At 40.0% G+C, this 20,061-nt stretch overlaps 1 protein-coding gene across 1 annotated transcript in view; it reads right to left on the bottom strand.

The window, feature by feature from the left end:
* Positions 1 to 4,137: 4,137 nt before the first annotated feature.
* LRRC36 (leucine rich repeat containing 36) overlaps positions 4,138 to 20,061 on the bottom strand; it is a 56,572-nt gene continuing 40,648 nt past the window's right edge. Inside the window, exons 8-14 of the mRNA XM_052656502.1 lie at positions 18,142 to 18,579; positions 14,783 to 15,072; positions 11,508 to 11,673; positions 10,097 to 10,242; positions 9,195 to 9,318; positions 6,591 to 6,705; positions 4,138 to 4,363 (exon numbers count right to left, since the gene is read on the bottom strand). Of these exons, the coding sequence (XP_052512462.1) occupies positions 4,138 to 4,363; positions 6,591 to 6,705; positions 9,195 to 9,318; positions 10,097 to 10,242; positions 11,508 to 11,673; positions 14,783 to 15,072; positions 18,142 to 18,579 (1,505 nt within the window). The remainder of the gene's footprint in view (positions 4,364 to 6,590; positions 6,706 to 9,194; positions 9,319 to 10,096; positions 10,243 to 11,507; positions 11,674 to 14,782; positions 15,073 to 18,141; positions 18,580 to 20,061) is intronic.

Genomic DNA, 20,061 nt, shown 5'->3' with positions numbered 1-20,061 from the left:
TATGGACTGTTCAGGTATATGACAACAAGGGTAATGACATTGACATTCTGATGACTTCTCAGTGTCATCAACCCCCTCCATGTCACACTCTGCTGATTCTTCCACTGGCAGCCCTGCCCAAAAAAAGAGATATACCAGGCCCCTTCCATTAGCACCAAGCCAGGCTGCCTGTGGATGCTGCAGAGGGATATCAAAAGCCTTTTTACCTCAGCCCTGACCCAGAGATCTGGCAGCATGGCTCCTTTTTTGCAGTTTGGGCCTCAGTCTTGGCCTCTCTGCTTTCACAGCAGGGGGAGGGATGAGACAGCAAACTCAGCCTGGGCTAAGCGCTGCTGGGGCCCAGTGCCAGGCCTCAGCTCTAAGCTTGCTGACAGGCCTCCACTTCAGGGGGCCACCAAGGCGAGTCACTTTGGGCTGCATCTCAGAAGTTCATAAAATGCAAGACCAGAAAGAACCTTAGACAGTAGACAGTTCAACACCCAATTTTATAGTGAAGGAAACTCAGGCCCAAAGAGTTAAGGAGCTTCTGCAGTATAGAGGCCAGAAGCACGCCTGTGTCTCCCTGGCCAGGCTCTAACACAGCAAGCCCCAACACTGATTTCCAAAAATGACGCTGAAGGCCCAGTGATAGAACTTGGCACACAACATCAGCCTTTGACGGGCAAGCAGGGTGTCCAACAATGAATGGGCCTCTTCTTGCTGATCCCCTCCCATCTGTTCACCACCCCAGGCTGGGTGGGAAGGGGTGTCTTTCTCTGATCCTGAGTAATCCTGGGAGCTTCCAGATCAACCTTTTCTCCCCTCTACGTTCTCAATGTTTGGACGGAGTTACTCCCTAGTCTAAGGCTTTAGGGCAAACTCTTCTTCCTTCCTGCTGACAAGTGGACTGGATGGAACTTAGGGACTGTCCATTTCTAGCAATGGTGCTAGAAAAGGCTTAAAAAGCACACATTCACAAATATTTTCTTTCCTGACTCAGATAACAAAGCAAAGCAGCACAACTATTTATTTCCTCATCCCTTGAGCTGTTCTGGGATGTTTCTGCCCCCAGGTGGCCCCCGAGTCCCTTGAGCCCAAAGTCACTTGGAGCAGGAGTTTAGAGGGGTAGGGAAACTTGAAACAGAGACTCTGGGGATTAAGTGAAAATTAGAGAGCAGAGACATCACCTGATCACAGCAGAGCCTTGCCTAATGGCTGACAGCTGTGGGATCTCCTGACTCAGCTGACCTTGCATTGCTTAGAGAAGAGTTTCAGAGAGCTCTACCTCTCCCACCAGCAAGTAGTAAGAGGAATGTTTCCTCCAGCCCTGGGGAATTGGTTTAAATTGCAAGTTTAAGTAAATGAGCCTGACAGGATTGAAATCCAAATCCTTCAAATTGGCCTGGCCCAGGCTATTGAGCTGAAGGTGAGATGACTGTCTAGCACGTATGGGAGCAGCATGCTGGCCCCTCCTCTGATTGGCAGTGTGGCTTAGGGGAGCCCAGAAAGAGAACTGGCTGAGTTCTGAAACTCCACCTTGTAGGAGTAAAGTCCCCTCTTCTTGAAAAGTGGTTATGGCACCTGAAAGAAACCAAGGCCCACCTAGAGCCAGAAAACCTTTAGTCTAATAGAATCTGGTTTCTGGCAGCAACTGACCAATGCCACTTCAGCCCTTTGGTTATCACTGCTCCACTCCCCCCAGCTCCTCATGGTGGACAGGTTTGGATACCCTTGCTAGCAAACCCAGTTGGGCAAGGAAGAAAGGTTAGTATCTGTGGGATGGAGCCGCAGAACCCACTATGTATACCTGGTAGGAAGTTGAAACCTGTCAGGGGGCCCTGCCTCTCCTTTTGGGCATAGAACTTCCCTGAGGACCTGTTTTCCATGTCAGCCTTGTTTCTGTCTTTCTTCCAACAGTCCCAGGTCCAGGGTGAGGAATTCTTCTCCACTTATTTTCTATTCGATACTTGCTTCAGGGGACTTCCCCTGCTTCATGTTAAGCCCACATAGCCCCATAGAGCAATAACACTTTGGCCCTTCCCTGATGCCACCAATCTACTGCTGCCCCTGGACCAAGGCCACACAGGGAAAATCAGAACCATAGTTGACTTCTGCAGGAATGACCAGCAACCCTAGAGAGGGGCCTGGCCTAGCGCAGTAATGGCCATTTTCAGTGATAATAGAAAATAGGGTGGAAGGTGACTTAGTCTTAGTCAGGCTCTGCTTCTCCTTAGAGGTACTCTGAATAGGTTCCAGGTTGGCATTATCAGATAGGAGAAGGAAGTGAGCCTGAGTTGTAGAAAGAAGCACATCATCCCTGACCCCACCTCCCCTAAACCTCACTGGCTGTCAAGTAAGTTGGCCTGTACACTGGGTTGGGACCATGAAATAGGTCAACATAGGGCTATAAGGCTATTGACTAAGGCTACACTACCTGGGCAAGACTTGGGCTCTTTGGCAGGCTCTCAGTGGAGTCAAGACAGGACCAGCAAAGTAGGGTGGGGGGTTGTCCTTACTGACACTTCCACAGAAAACAAGCTCACTCTTAGCTCCCTCAGAGCCATGCCACACAAAGAAACATGGCTCCACTGCACATGCTCCTTTTGGAAACTTACATGAAGTCAAGAGGTCTGTAGATTTTAACCTAGAGATGTGTGATCTTAGTTGTGATTTTCATGTCTCATTACAGCATAGCTCTCCTTCCTTGCACAGCACCTGGGTCAGGGGAGCAAATAAGTGTCTAATCTTTCCACCTTCCTCTCTCTCTGACATCCTGAAGATGAAGAGAAGTACAATATGATGTTAGGTTGACAGTCCTTCACTCTCTAGAGCTCTCTGGCAACATGAGCTACTTGGGCAACCTTGAAGCAGAAACGCAAGAGTCACTTTCATTATCCTTTCCCATTGACGCCTAATCAATCAGGATTAAAGAAAAGATTGATCCTCAGTCTGAAATACCAGGTATTCATGTGTAAAGTGGATGCTGAGCTCAGAGCTAACTTTCAGAGGCTGTACCTCTGGTCTGGACTGAGCCAGCCTTCTCTCTCATCTTTCTAGCTCCTCTCTGATCCAGCCCACTCCACATGGCCAGACATCAATCCACTCTTTCTACAGAAAAAGCTTCTCAAACACAAATCTACTACCCCTCTGCCTTCCCAATCTAAAATCCTTAAGGAGCCATGCAACCTAGATGGTGCGTATCTCTTCTCAGGCTTTCTGTCCCCTGATTGGACTTTCTTCCCATTCTATGGCCTTGACTTATGCTATTTCTCTCTCCAGCTCTCCCCACTGCCTCTGTCTTCAATCCTATGTTTGCCTGGTAATCTTCCATTCCACTTCTTCAGATTTTGGTTGAAAGATCGTTTCTTGAGGGGACATATTTCTGACATCATACCTCCCCCCCAAGCTAGGAAGGTCCCCTAGTTACATACTTCATGGCACCATGACCTACATTTTCCCTGCCCAGTGATCCCTGGGGGCCCAGACATTTCTACCCTGTACCCTTGGCCTAGGAGGCTCTGCACCCCGCTGTACCTGGTACCATTATACTCATTTTGCACCTTCCACTCAAACAAGTCCTCACTGACACCTTCTCCAATTCTCCAGGGTAGGAATTACCTAATCTCTCTTTCCAGGGTCTCTCTAGGCTTTTATTTAGGCCTGTTTGGTACCAATGGAGGCTTTCAGCTCCATCACACAACTACACTGTTGGCTGCTCCAGGGAAGACATAAGACCTTGTCACCTTTAACTATGATGGGAGGAAACCCAAAACACATTTGATGAACTGATCAATAGAGATTCTCTGAAATTTCTTCTAACACAAAACATACCTGGCCATGGATATTCTTTTCTAACTTCCTACTACACAGTTTCAACTGACACTTGGGAAAAATATCTAGTGTTTTTTTCCTTTTTGACATTTTCAGCCAAGTGTTCCTATGTGATGTGATGCCTAGGACTAAGTGCCAACTATTTATGTGGGCAGAAGGAAAGAATGACTTGATGGGAGGAGATAAAAAAAGAAATAAAAAGAAAGACCAATACAGTGTAATTAAGATTTTTTTCTTAATCTTGTGGGAAAATACCACCATACTAGTGGTAATGACACTGAGAGCCCCCTGGGGCTGAGAGACAAGCTGCAAAGAAGGTGTACAGTGTTAGCTCCATAGACTAGGCTCTGGGACAGAGTCTGAAACAGTCTGTATTAAATACTGACCCATATCATGTGCTACTGGTGAGGAGCAAGACAGCGTGCTTTTCCCAAAGGGTGATGATCTCCCCAAATGATGACTCTTCTCAGGAGGCAGGAGTGCTTTCCCAGAATAACCTTTTTGCTCTTTATTCAGCTGCTGCAGCAGATACTCATTAGTTACCACCAGGGATCTGAGACACGGGGGAAAAAGACAGTGGTGAAGTCATAAAAGCAAAGTAGATGTCATTCAGACCTGAAATGTTTGCTAAAGATAAATGTAAAATGAAGTAACACCTTTAAATAGAAAGAACTATCCGATTTATGAGTGGGTTATTTTAAAAGTGGGACAACAGTTTCTTTATTACAGTCCTGTTTGATTATGTTCCAGGTTGACTGTAGCAATAACACAATTCACATTTTACATAGTGACTGTTCTATTCTTTCCAAAGCACTTTTCATGATGAAATAAGTAGAAACACCAGGAGACTGGCCCCTGACCAGGCCTGCAATTCCTATTCACAGATCTTAATTTCTACTTCTTCTAATCTACACTGCCTCAGCAATTAAACTAATGGTGCTAGTCATAAATGTATTCTTGGACTCTGCATTACCATGTAATGTTAGAAGCTATCAGAGACTTCCCCTCCCTGCCAAAAAAGATGTATGCACAATGCTATTCACTGCAGCACTATTTGTAATAGCAAGATACCATGAACCTAAATGTCCATCAGTAGAGGATTAATTACACACACCATGGAGTCCTATGTATGTATAAAAAGGAGTGAGAACTTACTCTAAACATCACTGTGAAATGACTTCTAAGATAAAATGTTAAAGCAACATTATGCCTCTTTTTATATAATAGAGGGCATACAAATACATACCCACGCCTGCAATGGAAGGCTAGTGGGAGGGAAGGAAAGGATAGAGGAGGCAGGTAAGGAAGCTAAATTTGTTTGAATTTATCTGATTTCATAGATCTGACTTTGGGACCATGTACGTTTAACATAACTGTACTCAGGATTAAATCAAAATAATAAAAATATTCCCTATAAATCAAAACCAAAATAAAACAAATTGAACCTATATATTGAAGTGATGGTTTAACAAAACAGAGAAGAATTAATTCAAGTTATTCTAAAATACAGCCATTTGTACATCACTAAAGAGATAACCTTAATGTTCTCAAAGTGTGGTCCCCAGGCCAGAAGCAACAGTATCACCTGAAAACTTACTAGAAATGCAAATTCTCAATTCCCAGCCCAGATCTGCAGAATCAGAAACTCTGGGGGTGAGACGCAGCACTCTGTAGTTCAACAAGCTTTCAGGTGATTCTGTACACACCCAAGTATGATAAAGATGAATTTATGCTATTCACTATACTCTTGTATGGGCTACCACTATACTATACCCCTATAGTTTAGGGGTATGGGGTATATATCTATACCCCTATATAGTGGTCAGATGGTAAAGAATCTGCCTGCAACGTGGAAGACCCGGGTTCAATCTGTGGGTAGGTTGGGAAGATCCCCTGGAGAAGTGAATAGCTCCCCACTCCAGTATTCTTGCCTGGAGAATTCCATGGACAGAGGAGCCTGATGGGCTACAGTCCCTGAGGTTGAAACAAGTCGGACATGACCAAGCCACTAACACACATACACACACACACACACACACACACACACACACACACACACACACACTTTTGTATATGTTTGCAATAATTAGAAAAAAAGTTTTTTAAAAAGTCAGCCAGAAGGGTCGAATCCTCCTTATATTTAGCTATTCTAAGAAAAATCAGGAAGTGAAGTTAGGCACTGAAGGCTTGGGGAGTAGAGTTCTTCTATTTAAGCTTCACTGATGGTCCTAGCAAAGCTGTTTGGCAAATCAAACTTTCAAGGGCTTGTCTAAATATACCAATAGTCTTGAGGCCTCTTCTGATTTGTCTAGCCTGTAGCCTGGGGAAACTGTTCTTTGAAGAGTCTCATGTTACTGAACTCCTCTGGAAGGAACACATACATTGGATTCTTTCCCTATCACTCTGAGAGTGCTTGCCCTCTCTTCTATGTTCAAGAGTAGGTAGACATTTTTCAGAAGAGCAAGATGGCTGATTTTAGGGGTATACTGTGACTGAGGAAAGCTAGCTGACCCAAACAAGGGTCCTGTTGGATCCAGTGAGAAACTACTTATCATTGAGGTGTTGTAACCCACCAGTGCCAGCGAAGATATTTAGTCCCTGGTGTGTTCTAGAAAGCAGTATTTTGACGCCTGAGCTAACTGGCTTGGATACAGGTTGTTTACATGCAGAATATAGTTAATTTGAAAAGTATATAGATATTAACTTGCCAAGTAAAACAAAGGAGATAAAGGAAAGTAAATATCTGCTTCCAGAAGCCAGCTAGATGGATCCAATCCTACCTTTGACTTTCGTGGAGAAGAGTCACGGTCTCCTCTAGCTTTTTCAGCTGGGCAAGCTCCTGGTTCAGGCAAGACACCTGCATGTTCAGCTGTTGGTTTTTGCGCAGAAGATCATCTACAAAGGTTACAGTATATAGGGGTGAGAGGATTCCAAGTGGTTAGTCTTTGAGCAGAGCTTGAGTGAACAGGTGGGCACCTTGAAGAATTGGAGGCCCCACTGCACCCACCTCTACACTACATTCACCATTCCTTCTCTTGAAAACAGCAGATATAGTGACAAGAATATACAGTTTAGCAGAAGACATATCTGAATTAAAATTCAACCATTTGATCTTGCACATGTTAGTTCATTTTTGTGAATTTCACAACCCTGCCCCGCAGCACTGTTATGAGGAGTCAGTGAGATACCTGCAGTTATAGGCATAGGCAGTCAACAAATATTAGGTCTCCCTGTATTCTGCATTTTAATTCATGAATGTATGTCCCTCACTCTGTAAGGAATATGTGAAAACACCTAGAACTGTGTTGGGCACAAGATAACAGCTCAACGAGCACTTGCAGAAACTGAATTTGTGGCCAAGGCATTCATATTTAGCTTTCCAAATATGTTATCAAGGCTTGCAATAATAAGGTAATGAAAGCACAAGAACTCTGGATCTTAAGCAAGTCAGTCTTCTAGAACAGTACTTAAACTTTAATATGCTTACAAATTGCCTGGGGAATCTTATTAAAAAATAGATTCTGATTCAGTAGGTCTGCTGCTAAATTGCTTCAGTCATGTCCAACTCTGTGCAACCCCATAGACGGCAGCCCACCAGGCTCCCTCATCCCTGGGATTCTCTAGGCAAGAATACTGGAGTGGGTTGCCATTTCCTTCTCCAATGCATGAAAGTGAAAAGTCAAAGCGAAGTCGCTCAGTCGTGTCCGACTCTTAGCAACCCCATGGACTGCAGCCTACCAGGCTCCTCCGTCCATGGGATTTTCCAGGCAAGAGTACTGGAGTCGGGTGCCATTGCCTTCTCCATCAGTAGGTCTGAGGTGAGACCAAGTATTCTATATACATAACAAATCCCCAGGTGATGCTAATGTTGCTGATCTCTGGTTCACATTTTGAGTAGCAAGATTCTGGAAGGTAGAACTCAGGGCTGCAACAGCTGTATTTATCACCAGTAATCCAAAGACAGTACTGGGCCTCACAGCTGGTTGAAAATAAGTATCTAGTGAATAAACATCTATTTATTTTCAGTATAGGTAAGTGGAGACTGATGTCTTGATTATTCAGGCTTATAAACATTAGACAGACGAGATTCAACTCTGGAAATTCAATGCTGATTTCCAAATCAAATTTCTCATACAAATATCCAAATACCCATAATGTTTGTTTCAGTGTGCTGAACTAGAAGTTTAAAATCAAGGGTAGACTTTTATCTACCTAAACTATACTAAGAATAAAGTAGAACAAATCACAAATTCAATAGGATATTACTTTTCACTTGTCATAATGAAGAAAAATATACAATACCAAGTGTTGGCAAGGGTGAAATGAAAAGGCATTCAAACACATACTTGCTGCTGATGTGCGTATAAACTGAAACTACCTTTTTAGGAATGATTTGGTAATGTGTAACAAAAACCTCAAAAACGTCCACATCCTTGGACCCACTAATTCTACTTCAAGGAATGTCTCCTAGGAAAACTGGTCGAAAATGTACACAACGATTTATACACAGATATTAATAGCTGCATTATTTATCACAGCATAAATATTAGGTCTCTCAGCTCCACCAGAAGAGAAGATGATCTTAGAGAAGCGTTTTCACTCTAGGGTCTTTTCTTCTATTTGAAGTCTTTGAATGTTTGGAAATTCTTTGAATTATTTATAATATAAATAATGACAGCTTTATTTATAATAACTAACATTAAAAACAACTAGACAGAGGACTAAATAGATAAATATGGTATAGTCATGTGATATTAGAGGAAATGCCTAGACTATTAAATTAATAACATTAGCTTGTAGAAATCAGATTGCTGAGGGTCGATGGTAGGGGAACCTAAATGCACCAGAGTTGAACTTTTTAGAGTAGGGAAGCATTCTGTATTTTGATTGGATGGAATTAAATGAGTATACATTTTGAGAAACTCATCAAACTTAGAATGTGTGCATTTTGTTTTATGTAAATTCATTTTGAAAAATCAAAACACAAATTTCAGTTCTGACTTTAAAATATATGTATAGAGATATAGGTGAAAGAAAATATACCCAAAACACTAATGGTAGTTATTTCTGGGTAGTGCGATTTTATTTTCTTTATATTTTTCAAACTTTCTGTAAGGAACACGATCTTCTGCTATAATCAGAAAAAACAACAAGTGTCATTCTCAAAAAATAATGACAATAATAACATTTGTAAATACTTTACACTGATAAAAGAGTAAACTCTCTTACTCTGGTAACTCAAGTCACCTGCATTACAACTCTGAGGCAAAATGATTGTTTCCATTTAGGAAGCCATGTGAGCTCTGGATGATGAAGCTTATTAAATGGGTTATCTATAAACAAAATGTCTTGAGATGCACCATACATTGCTTTCCTGAACTTACCATAAGTGTGGGACGGGTGCCCACTGACAATTGAAGTGGTAGCACCTTCCTCCAAACGCTGGATTTTTTCTGACAAAATGAGGTTTTCCTCCAGCACTCTGACTAGTTTTTGCTTCAAACTTTCCTTTAGATTAGAAAACAAAATACAAACACATTAAGAATCTGAAATTCTGGGAAGTGTTTTTAGAAGACTGAAAGAATCTTTGCTCTTTTTAGTGATAAACTGAATGGAGGTCAGCCTCTTTCTTTCTCACTAGAATTTTAATTCATTGGTAAACATAGTTCAAGTGCAGCAAAGAAACTTACCACATGCATTTTTACCACATGTGAATTATCCGCTACTATTACAAAACAAGTGGTTGTTTTGACAAGTGGCCAGCATTATGAGTCACCTATTTAAAGTTTCTAGAAAATAAACTTGATGTCTGAAAATCCTTTAATGTTAAGAAAAGGTTAGGGGGAGTAGTCTAAGAAAATGAATCCCTTCTTTCCCTCCCAGCACCTGAAGCCTAACACTCTAGGAGTGGCCCCTGGTTTACGGCTCTCCATCAGAATGGAGGAAAGACAGTCCCAGAGACATTTAACTTCCCTCATCTGAATCAAATCATAACTTTCAAGAACACAATCCTAAATGTTTTCACTCTAGGGCCTTTTTTTTTTCTTTCCATTTCAAGCCTTTCCTTAGAATTTTTGGATTAGGGAGTCAACCCCGAAGAACCTCCAAGCTGTCCCTGCAAGTTTTGTGTTCCTAATTTGCACAGACTGACTTTTCTATATTTCAGTTCATAAGCATCTAGGTGTTCAGGTGATGATGATTTTTATGGCACAGAGCTGTTCTAGCCTTGCTGCCTCGTCCTTTTCTAGTAAAGGAAGAGTAGGAAAAGAAGATGAGAGCAGCATACCATGTCATTAGGGACCAGCTGCCCTGTCTCCTTCAGTTCCATCTCCCTCCTGTGGAAGGCTTTTGATGTATCTTCTGGATGTGAGCGACACCACTGCTGAGAAGGAGCAGGGACTACCAAGGTCAGAAGCAGATCTCGGGCAGGACCTGCCAAAAATTCAGGTTGGGCACACGGGCCAGTCTTAAAAGCTAAAGCAGAGAATTCCTAGTCAATAACTACCAGCTCTGTTGGACAAATAGGATAATCTAATGTCTCCTTTTTACAAGAATTTAGTAACTGTAAGAGATGTTTCATGATGGAGATAAAAAAGCTATATCCCACATCTATGGAGAAACAACAGCAGACTCTCATGAGTGCATGCTCTGTGCTATTCTCTAATCACTGATGAATGGCTCCTGGGGATAATTTCCTACAAAACAAAAGCAAAGGATCAATGTGGGAAGGAAAGTAACTGGGCTAAGACTTTTTCTTCTGTATGTCACTTTAGATACTAAAAAAACAACAAAAAAGCTAAGCCTAAACAACTTTAAAGTGATATCTGACTCTTTCATGACCCCATGGACAGCCCTCAAGGCTCTTCTGTCCATGGAATTCTCCAGGCAAGAATACTGGAGTGGGTTACCATGTCTTTCTCCAGAGGATCTTCCTGACCCAGGGATCAAACCCGGGTCTCCTGCATTGCAGGAGGATTTTTTACTTCCCGAGCCAACAGGGAAGCCCTTAAAGTTCCTAGTTTTTACTTAAACTCTTACCACTACTATTAAGCAACAAAAAGACACATAGGGACAATATTAGCAAAACTGTTTTTCCCTAAGTTCCTAAAAACAAAGTCCTGAAAAAGAGTCCAGGTCATTTAGTCCAAATCATAACATTTCCATAGGCATCTCAGACCTCTGATGATCAAACTCAGTTTCTATTTATTTATTATTGGCATTTTCCCCAAGGATCATAAAATCCTTTTGTAATCATTAACATGACCATGCTTTATTTTATATATCATCACTTAAAGACTACCAAAAAAAAAGTTACAGGAAAACAAGACAACTGGTACAGGAGGGAAGAGTGCTTATGAAAATATAGAGAATGGAATTCCCTGGCAGTAGAGCAGTTAGGATTTGGTGTTTTCACTGCCATGGGCCCAGGTTCAATCCCTGGTCAGGGAACTAAGAGCCTGCATAGAGATGGCAAGCTGCACGGTGCAACCAAAAAAGGAAAAACAGGGAAGATGACCATAAGAAAAATGCAGATTTGTCTATCATTGTGCGGCTGACAAATTTTGGTAAGTGTTCATGAGAACAATTCCCCCTGCAAGTAAAGGGGGCTGAGCGGCTTTTATCAGAATGTAGAGCAGAAACAGAGCAGAAGCAAGGCTGAGCCCCTTCTCTGGGAACTGAGAATGAATTCGCTTTACCGAGAAACTTCTTGTTCAGGAGGAGGGAGCCGGAGCCATTCCAGTGCTTATCCACAAGCTCCAGGAGCTGTCTGAGGACAGTGGCCACATGAGAGGTTCTGGCAGAGACTGGGGGACTGTGGTTTCCTGGCAAACCATGCAAACTGCCCAGGTCACTAGAGAGAGGCTCAAGAAAAAAAAAAAAACACCCAACCATTTGTCATTCTTACACAATAAGGGAAGTAAAAACCCAGACATTTAAAGGGTTAACATTAAGCAAAAGAGAAAGTTGACTTCATCTTTCAGTTCAGATTTGAGTAGAATATTATTTATGTCTAAGACAGATACAATAATATATACAAGGATAATTTCAAAGCAAACAATATCTTCTATCATAATTTTCTATAGAGATTTTCAGAAAAGTACAAAAAATACTTTAACACCTATGTCTGTGGCTTAACATATTATGTTATGAATATGGAAAGATTAAACTGTAGAACATTTTTTAAGCTATTATATTATCATAAAATAAAATGGGGAGTAATTCAATAAAAGTTATAACTCATAAGCTTATATTTAGTATATTAATATATATAAACATAACTGTCCTATAACATTTTAAGTGTTATGTTAAATGCTATTGTTGGACCCAGTACTAAAGATACTTTTTATTCAGTAAAAATCTTATGTATATAGATGCATAGGTAGAGCTCTCTCTCCAGCGAAACTTCCAATTGTTTTTAATTCACTCAGAAATGATGTATGTGTCAATATATTTAGTCATGTCTGAATGAATTAAAAAACAATTGGGGACTTCCCTGGTAGTCCAGTGGTTAAGAATCCACCTGCCAATGCAGGAGACACAGGTTCAATCACTGGTCCAGGAAGATCCCACATGCCACAGGGCAACTAAGCCCATGTACCACAACTACTGAGCCAGCATGCCCTACAGCCTGTGCTCTGCAACAAGAGAAGCCATTGCAATGAGAAGCCCAAACACTACAACTAGAGAAAGCTCATGAGCAGCACCAAAGACCTAGTGCAGCCAGTAAATAAAGTTTTCAAAAATTAAAAAAAAATTGTGAATTTTACTGGACAGATCAATCTTTTCTGTGAGTTCTCAAGGGACTTCAAGAAAGCTGTTACATATTAAAAACAGCCAAATTATTTCTCAATCTTTGGCTCTTTTGATATTAAAAATACATAAATGATTAATTAGCTAATGCTGTCATATCTGACAACCATGAAACAGAACACCAGACAGTGATATTTATGACTTAAGTCACACATGTGGGCTATGATTAATAAGGAAAAGCATTATAAATGGGATAAACATTTATTAAACAGATCTGTACTAAACACTGATCATGTGCATTGAGAGTTCTATATAAGGTCTGTGAACATATGAAGTAAAAGATGAAGTCCTTAAGAAATTAATCTGATTAGGAAGGAAAGTCATAGAAAGACTGGTTACACTACAAGCCACTTTAGAGGATCTTGTGAAAAATGGATATTTAAATGTTCATTTCAAAATCCAACCAAAATGTCATTGGTTTTTCATGTATTGGTAATACTGTGTGTACATCATGAAGCAACTTAGAAACACACATATGCCTTATGTATTTTCTTTCACTTTTCATAATGTGGTGAGAGTGGGGGATAATTTTTTTATGAATTTTGGAATAATTCTGTTACTTTTAATTTTCAGCAAATTATGCCTTATGATTTTTTAAATTTAATTTTTATAATTTGTAATTCTAAAGTCAGTTGGTTAAAAATAAATTTTCTCATCAAGAATTCATATTTGATTTACTTTTGTGTTTTTTTATATGGGGTTATTTTTTAAACAACTTTTAAATGCTCTTCTGATTTATACCTTTCTAAAAACTAAACAGTGTATTTCTTTTATAGTTATATTCAAGCAGCTCTTTTATAACTTTTCATATAAAGAAATACAGTATCTAACAGGAAAAAAGAAATGGGAATTTTTAAGACAGTCCAGAAAAGTTGAGATTTTAATTACTGTTGAGATTGAGATTTTAATTACTGTTTTAACAATATAACATGAAATAGAGGTGAGAAAATTTCCTAGAACATATCTTATTAATATAGCACCCAAATATCCTAAATGTTGCTATGGCTTTACCCTAAATACATTAACACTAGTGCTCTTTTCTAGAACAATAGGCATCAGTGACTGAAGATGGAAAACAAAAAGGGACCAAAAAGTCAAAAAAGTATTACAAGACTGCCCCCTTTGGTACACAAAAATTATAACCAATTCCAAAGTTTTGAAAACTGAATAGAAAGTATTTAAAAGCTAAAAAAAGCCAACCAACCAAACAACAAAATCCCTTTATAAGCCCATGTCGATGTGCAAAAAGATTTCCAGCAACTGAAACAAAAGTGACTAGAAATAGTTGTTTTTGACCAAATAACCTGCTTTTGCACAAGGTAGTAAGTCATTAAATGACAAATGATTTATATGACTAAGACTATGGGTTCAAGGGAAGAGAATGTCCTGAGAGCTATAGTTCCTTTAACTAATGAGAAGGCTTCATGATGGAATTAAAGCCTGGAGAAAAATTAATATTCAGATAGATGAGAGGAGAGAAGACGGCATTCTCCATGAAGGGAAGTATACAAAGGCAGTGACAAAACTTAGTTAGTGAGTAAGAACAACACTAACTATCGTACTACAATTTTATAAAATGAATTAAATAATATGTGTGGGAATGTTTTTTGATTTGTTTACTCCCTGAGCCAACTGTCAGCTAAAAATCCTTTGGATTATTTAATTCATCATCTTAATCTAATTCATTCTGGGGAAAAACTGGAATAATTTTAGTTTTTGGACAGGAAAGCAATGCTTTCAGAAGAAAGGTCCCTAGCAAGTTAGTCATTTGTAGCCAAAGCAAATGTGTAAACATGGTAAGATTATAAGCAACAATGAAACAGAGATCATTCTTCAACCAACCCTGAGCCCCTGGCAACTTGTGTATTCTTTCCTATCATAAACTCTGTCCACTTATTATCAAAGTACTTCCCCCCATGTTTATGCTCTGGAAGTAGATTAGGGACCATTCTTCCTGTGACAGAAATGCAGCAAAAGGGGACTGACTTTCCCAAAGGCAAAAGAATCACAGCCTTTGGCCTGGCAGTATTACCCACTGACCTCTGAAAATCCCTTTGAATTTCTATCACTCTTGATCGAAACTACCACCACCAAAACAGAACCCCATTCTAATCTTGGACCTGATGTGTTTTTGTACAAGCACAAACAAGCCAACACTTGCCTCACTGCCTGTAGCATCTCTGAAACCATGTTTCGTATTCAGGGTGGCAAGGATATTTTCCTTCCGTCTGAATCCTCTTCTTGATGGGCTTAATGACCTCTTGGTCAAATTCTCTCTGTTTTCTGATGTCCCAGTAGGCAATAGCAGTGTCCTCAGAGAGTCTCCCAGGATGCAGTTGTTTGGGAAAGAACCATGTGCTTGTGTTAAATCACTGAGGCTGGTGGCTAACTGTTGCTCTACATTCACCACCAGAGCAGGGTCACTGTTGAAATGGGTTGCGGCATACAGATCTGTGAAGGAAACAGGCCAGGAGATGAACCTGCTCTTCAACTCTCTCAAGTCTCCCTTCCTTCCTTAACCTGTCTGAAGTCCAAGGGTCACAATGGCCCCTCCCTAGTATATACTCTCAACTGTCTGGATTCTCCCTCCCCATCCACCTGACAAAGCCCCAAATCTGGTTAAATACTCTGTGCACATAATCCAAATCTACAGAGCAGTGGGAAGTGACTAGAGAACAATATGCATCTCTTTCCATCATCTTCACTTTAAATTCATAACCATTCTCTTAACTGGGCCCAGCTATTTTAATACATTACCCTAATCAATTTACTCTCCTATTCTTTGAGATTACTATTTCACATCTCTTCTCCTCAAACTTCCAACACTTTCTCCTCCCTCCTCCCTCTCAGGTGCTTTATTTCTCTGAGCAAATCAGAGGCAATCAAAGAAAACATTTATGTGATCTCACCACTAAATCTACCAATTCCACCTGTATTTGGGTCTATAAATTATCTGCCTTCCTTCTTATTGTAATAGATGAACTGTCTGTGTTTCAATCCAAGGCCAACTCTCCACTGGTAGACTAGATTCCATCTCCTCTAGACCACTCCGCTATTTTGTTGTTGTTGTTGTTGTTGTTGTTGTTTGTAATTGTCCCTTTTCTCTCCTGCATCAACAATTTTCCCTCTACTTGGTCATTTCCACCATGTTCTCTTTGATCCCATCCCCTCTTCCAGCTACATTTCCACATCTTTGCTCCCCTTCACTGCAAAACTCCTTGAAGGTGTTGTATGTATTTGGTAATTCTATTGCTTCTCCTATGATTCTTTCTTTAATTCACCTCAACAAGGCTTTTGTTAATCACGCATCTCCTGAAGCTGCTCACTACATGGGTTCAATCCCTGGGTTAGGAAGATCCCCTGGAGAAGGAAATGACAACCTACTCCAGTATTCTTGCCTGTGAAATCCCATGAACCAAGGAATCTGGCAGGGGCCATGGGATCGCAAGAGTCAGACACGACTTAAGTGACCAAACCATCACCACTAATGCATTGCCAATACCATGATCATTTCTCGGTCCCAGAAATGTTAAAGGCATCTATTAAAAACATCTGACACTGAATTTATCACTATCTCCTTCCTGAAACACATTTTTCATGTGGCCTCCTGGTTGCCACTCGCTCTTTGGCTTTTTTCTTTTCTCTTACTTAGTGGCTGCCACTTTCTTGCTCTCCATGATGGTTTCTCTTCATCAGCGAGATTTCTAACTGTTGGAGGACTCAAGTTAGTCCTCAGATATCTTTTCTATCTATATTTACCCTCTTGGGGAGATTATATCCAGTCTGTTTTAATGCCATGCCATCCACACACTTTTAATTCCCACCTTCTTCCCTGAACTCCAGACTAATATATCTAATTATCAAATTGGCATCTCTGAGAAGTTTTAATAGGCACCTCAAACTCAACATGTCTAAGATCAATTTTTGGTATCTATCCTAAAACCTGTTCCTCCCACTCTTTTCCATCTGAGTAAATGGTAACTCCATCCTTCCATTTATTCAGACTTGAAACCTGAGAATTACACTTGACTTGCTTTCTCTCATAATTCATCCTCAAACCAGCAGCAAATCATGGAGTGTTATCTTTGGAACATATTCAAAATCTATTTCTCACCACCTATACTGCTTTCTGTCTAGTTCAAGTTACCATCATCTCTTATCCAGATTCTGATCTACTTTTAGAATTTTAGAAACTTCTATCCTTGCCCCCCATTGTGTATTCTCAACTAAGTAGCAAGAGTAATTTTTAAGTTAGATGTCACTTCTCTACTACAAACTCTCCAACAGCTCCTGATCTGACCCAGAATAAATGCCTGATTATCTGACTTTATCTATACACCTCATCTACCTCACTCTGCTGTAGCAGCCCTGTTTCCTCATTGTTCCTTGAACATGCCAAGCATGTTCCAGTTTCAGGAACTTTGCACTTACTATTTTCACTGTCTAAAATTTCTCCCCCCACAAGTTATTGACATGACTCAAATGTATTTTATTTAAGTCTGTACTTTTACTTCTCATTTGAGAAGCTTTCCCTGACCATTTCATCTAAAGCTTTACCTCCTTCATATACTCTCTAAGTGCTGCGTGCATGTGTGCATGCTAGGTTGCTTCAGTAGTGTCCAGCTCTTTATGACCTTATGGACTATAGCCCACCAAGCTCCTTTGTCCATGGGATTCTCCAGGTAAGAATACTGGAGTGGGTTGCCATGCCCTCCTCCAGGGAATCTTCCCGACCCAGGGATCAAACCCACATCTCTTATGTCTTCTACATTGGCAGGCGGGTTCTTTACTGCTGGACCCACCTGGGAAGCCATTCTCTAATACCCTTATGTTATTTTTCTTCACAACACTAATCATAAGCTGACTTCTATATTTATAATTTATTTATCATCTGTCTTAACTCTTTAGAATAGAATTTCCATGAAAGTAGGGACCTTTTTTATTAATGCAAAAATACACATGGAATTTCACTTTTGTTTGATATGTTATCTATAGAGCTAGAATAGCATCTGGCATATAGTAGGTATTTAATACATTTTGTTGAATTAATACATACCTAAAGAGTGGTCTCCCAACACTTACTTTCCTAAAACTAGCTTTTTCTGAAAAAGTAACTCTCAATAGAAGTGATTGAGACCAGAGAAGACTAAATGTTACTAGAAATATATCCCAGGTGCTATTTAACTGAAATAACATACAGTTATCAAATTTGCATTTATAAGAATTTTCTCTAATATATCTATCATGTTAAACTCATACCCTGTAGATTTCTTGAGGCTCTGGCTACTGGTCATGATTTATTTATTTACTTTTGGCCGCATCATGCAGCTTGCAGGATATTTTAGTTCCCCGGCCAGGAATGGAGCCCACACCCTCAGCAGTGAAAGGGCAGAATCCTAACCATTGGACTGACAAGGAATTCACCAATGTAAGAAATGTTTATTCCAAAAGATCCAGTTAAACCTCAATCTTCACATCTATTAAAGAAAAGAGGCCTACAAACTGATAGGAAGCTATTACCTGAACTAAGCTTCAAAAGCTTTCCGGTGCTGGAGTCAGGGTTTGACAGAGAAGTCAGTAAGTCTCCACAGGAATGGGATGTGGTGGCTTTCATGTTATTTGAAGGCTTTGTGCTATATTCTCGGTAGTTCTTGTTTCTCTGAGGCCTTCTACCAATACTTCCGTGAAGGGACAGATTTTGAGAATAATGACTATCATAATTTTCTAGACCAACATCTGAAGGTAACTGATAGGGATGAATCTGGCTAGAATCACCCACATCCAGGTGTTTACCCAATGAAGCATCATGGGTAAGCTGATAAGTATCAGGTTTTGGTATCAAGTCCTTTTCTGGAGAAGAACCTGAAGACTTGTCCAAAAAAGATATTCGGTACCCTTCTTTAGCCATCTTCTCTGGGGATCGAATTGTCAACTGATGAGGTGAGAAGCGTCTGATTTCTAACCATCACCAAACAGGGGGAAAAAGACAATGAGAATTTTTAGGGTAGCCTTGTTCACTAGATAAACTCTTGTCTACCAAAAAAAAAAAAACAAAAACAGTTCTCAGGAATAGATGGTTTATAATTTTTATAAGTGGTAGCATAAAATTATGGAGGGATTTCTATATGGAAGAACAACAAAACATGCTGGACATTGTGTAAACAGTAAAGACTATAGCATTCTGAAGATAAATTTTACGTCAACCTAATTCCCTAGGAATTTCCTTCGAAAACTGTAGTGTCAGAGTTTTCTGTATTTACACTTCCACTATTTTGGTGCACCCCCCACATGACAAAAGTTGTGATCTTATGTATTCAGTCTATGGACAACAATTGGTAGGTCTCTGATTTCACAGAATCCTCACAATAAAGCTAAACCCATTCCCACTCCAAATCTCCACCCAGAGGATATAGGTTCACACATTGGGAACCACTATCATAAACCAATTAAATGACAAGAGATGCAAAACCTATGAAAACCCCTAAACCAATTCCAAAACATTTCTCTCAGTCAGCTGTATCAGAATCTCTGAAAAGCCTCAGAGTGGGGCAACTAAAGCATCAGACAAAGAGAGAAGTCTCTGTGTTCTTTGGGGTTTTCAGATATTCATATGTTTGAAGGCCTTCCTGAGTTAGTCACATTAACTCAGAACAGTGGAACTTTCTATCTCTATAGAATCTTTAAGAATATCAACGTTTTTACTAAGCGCCAGTCCATATAGTGGAAGAAATGTTAAAGAATAATATTTTTATGTAAGAAAAAGAATCTAATAACAAGTAATGAGATTAGACAATTCAGACTATCCCTCCTGTTGAAGATATCTAAAAAGTGGGATGATATATATATCCTTAAAAGCATTAAAGAGCTAACAAGTTAAAGAGAAATTTCTAGGCCAAAATCTAGAAAACAGCAAGAACTCTTATAGATGAGTCTAGCACTTAAAGTCATTTTTTCTCTAAGGAGATTTAGGATAAAAGGTATAAAATCCTAGTCCAGGAGCCATCCAAGGTAAAGAGTATGAGAAACCACCCCCTAACCATCCGCCCAACATTAAGATGGGAACCTAAGCAGGAAACAATTTTCAGAATAAAGGTAAACTGGAAATAAACTAGCCCTTGTACACTGGTAATCCAGGTCTGTATTATCTGGGTGATCCAGGGAACCTCAAGTTTTGAGCATGGATTAAGATGATCCCAGATTGATAGTCCCCTAGCCAACTGGTAAAAGCAAATGAAAGTCTGATCTGGAAAAGATACCTTCACGTAAGACTTTAAACCATTCCTACAAATAGTTTTTAAAATACAATATCCAGCAAGTAGCCAAAGGAAACAAAAAAGGAAATAAGACAAGCGAGAATGAGTAGGAAAAAACAGACAACACAGGCACACAAAAATTGGAATAGATGCAGCCTATACAATGGCTATTTTTACTATGTTTAAA

The sequence above is a fragment of the Budorcas taxicolor genome, chromosome 18 (genome assembly GCF_023091745.1).
Source record: "Budorcas taxicolor isolate Tak-1 chromosome 18, Takin1.1, whole genome shotgun sequence".
In the NCBI taxonomy this organism is placed as follows: Eukaryota; Metazoa; Chordata; class Mammalia; order Artiodactyla; family Bovidae; genus Budorcas; species Budorcas taxicolor.
Note: the sequence above shows the minus strand (reverse complement) of the source record. Positions and strands in the feature narration are given on the sequence as shown.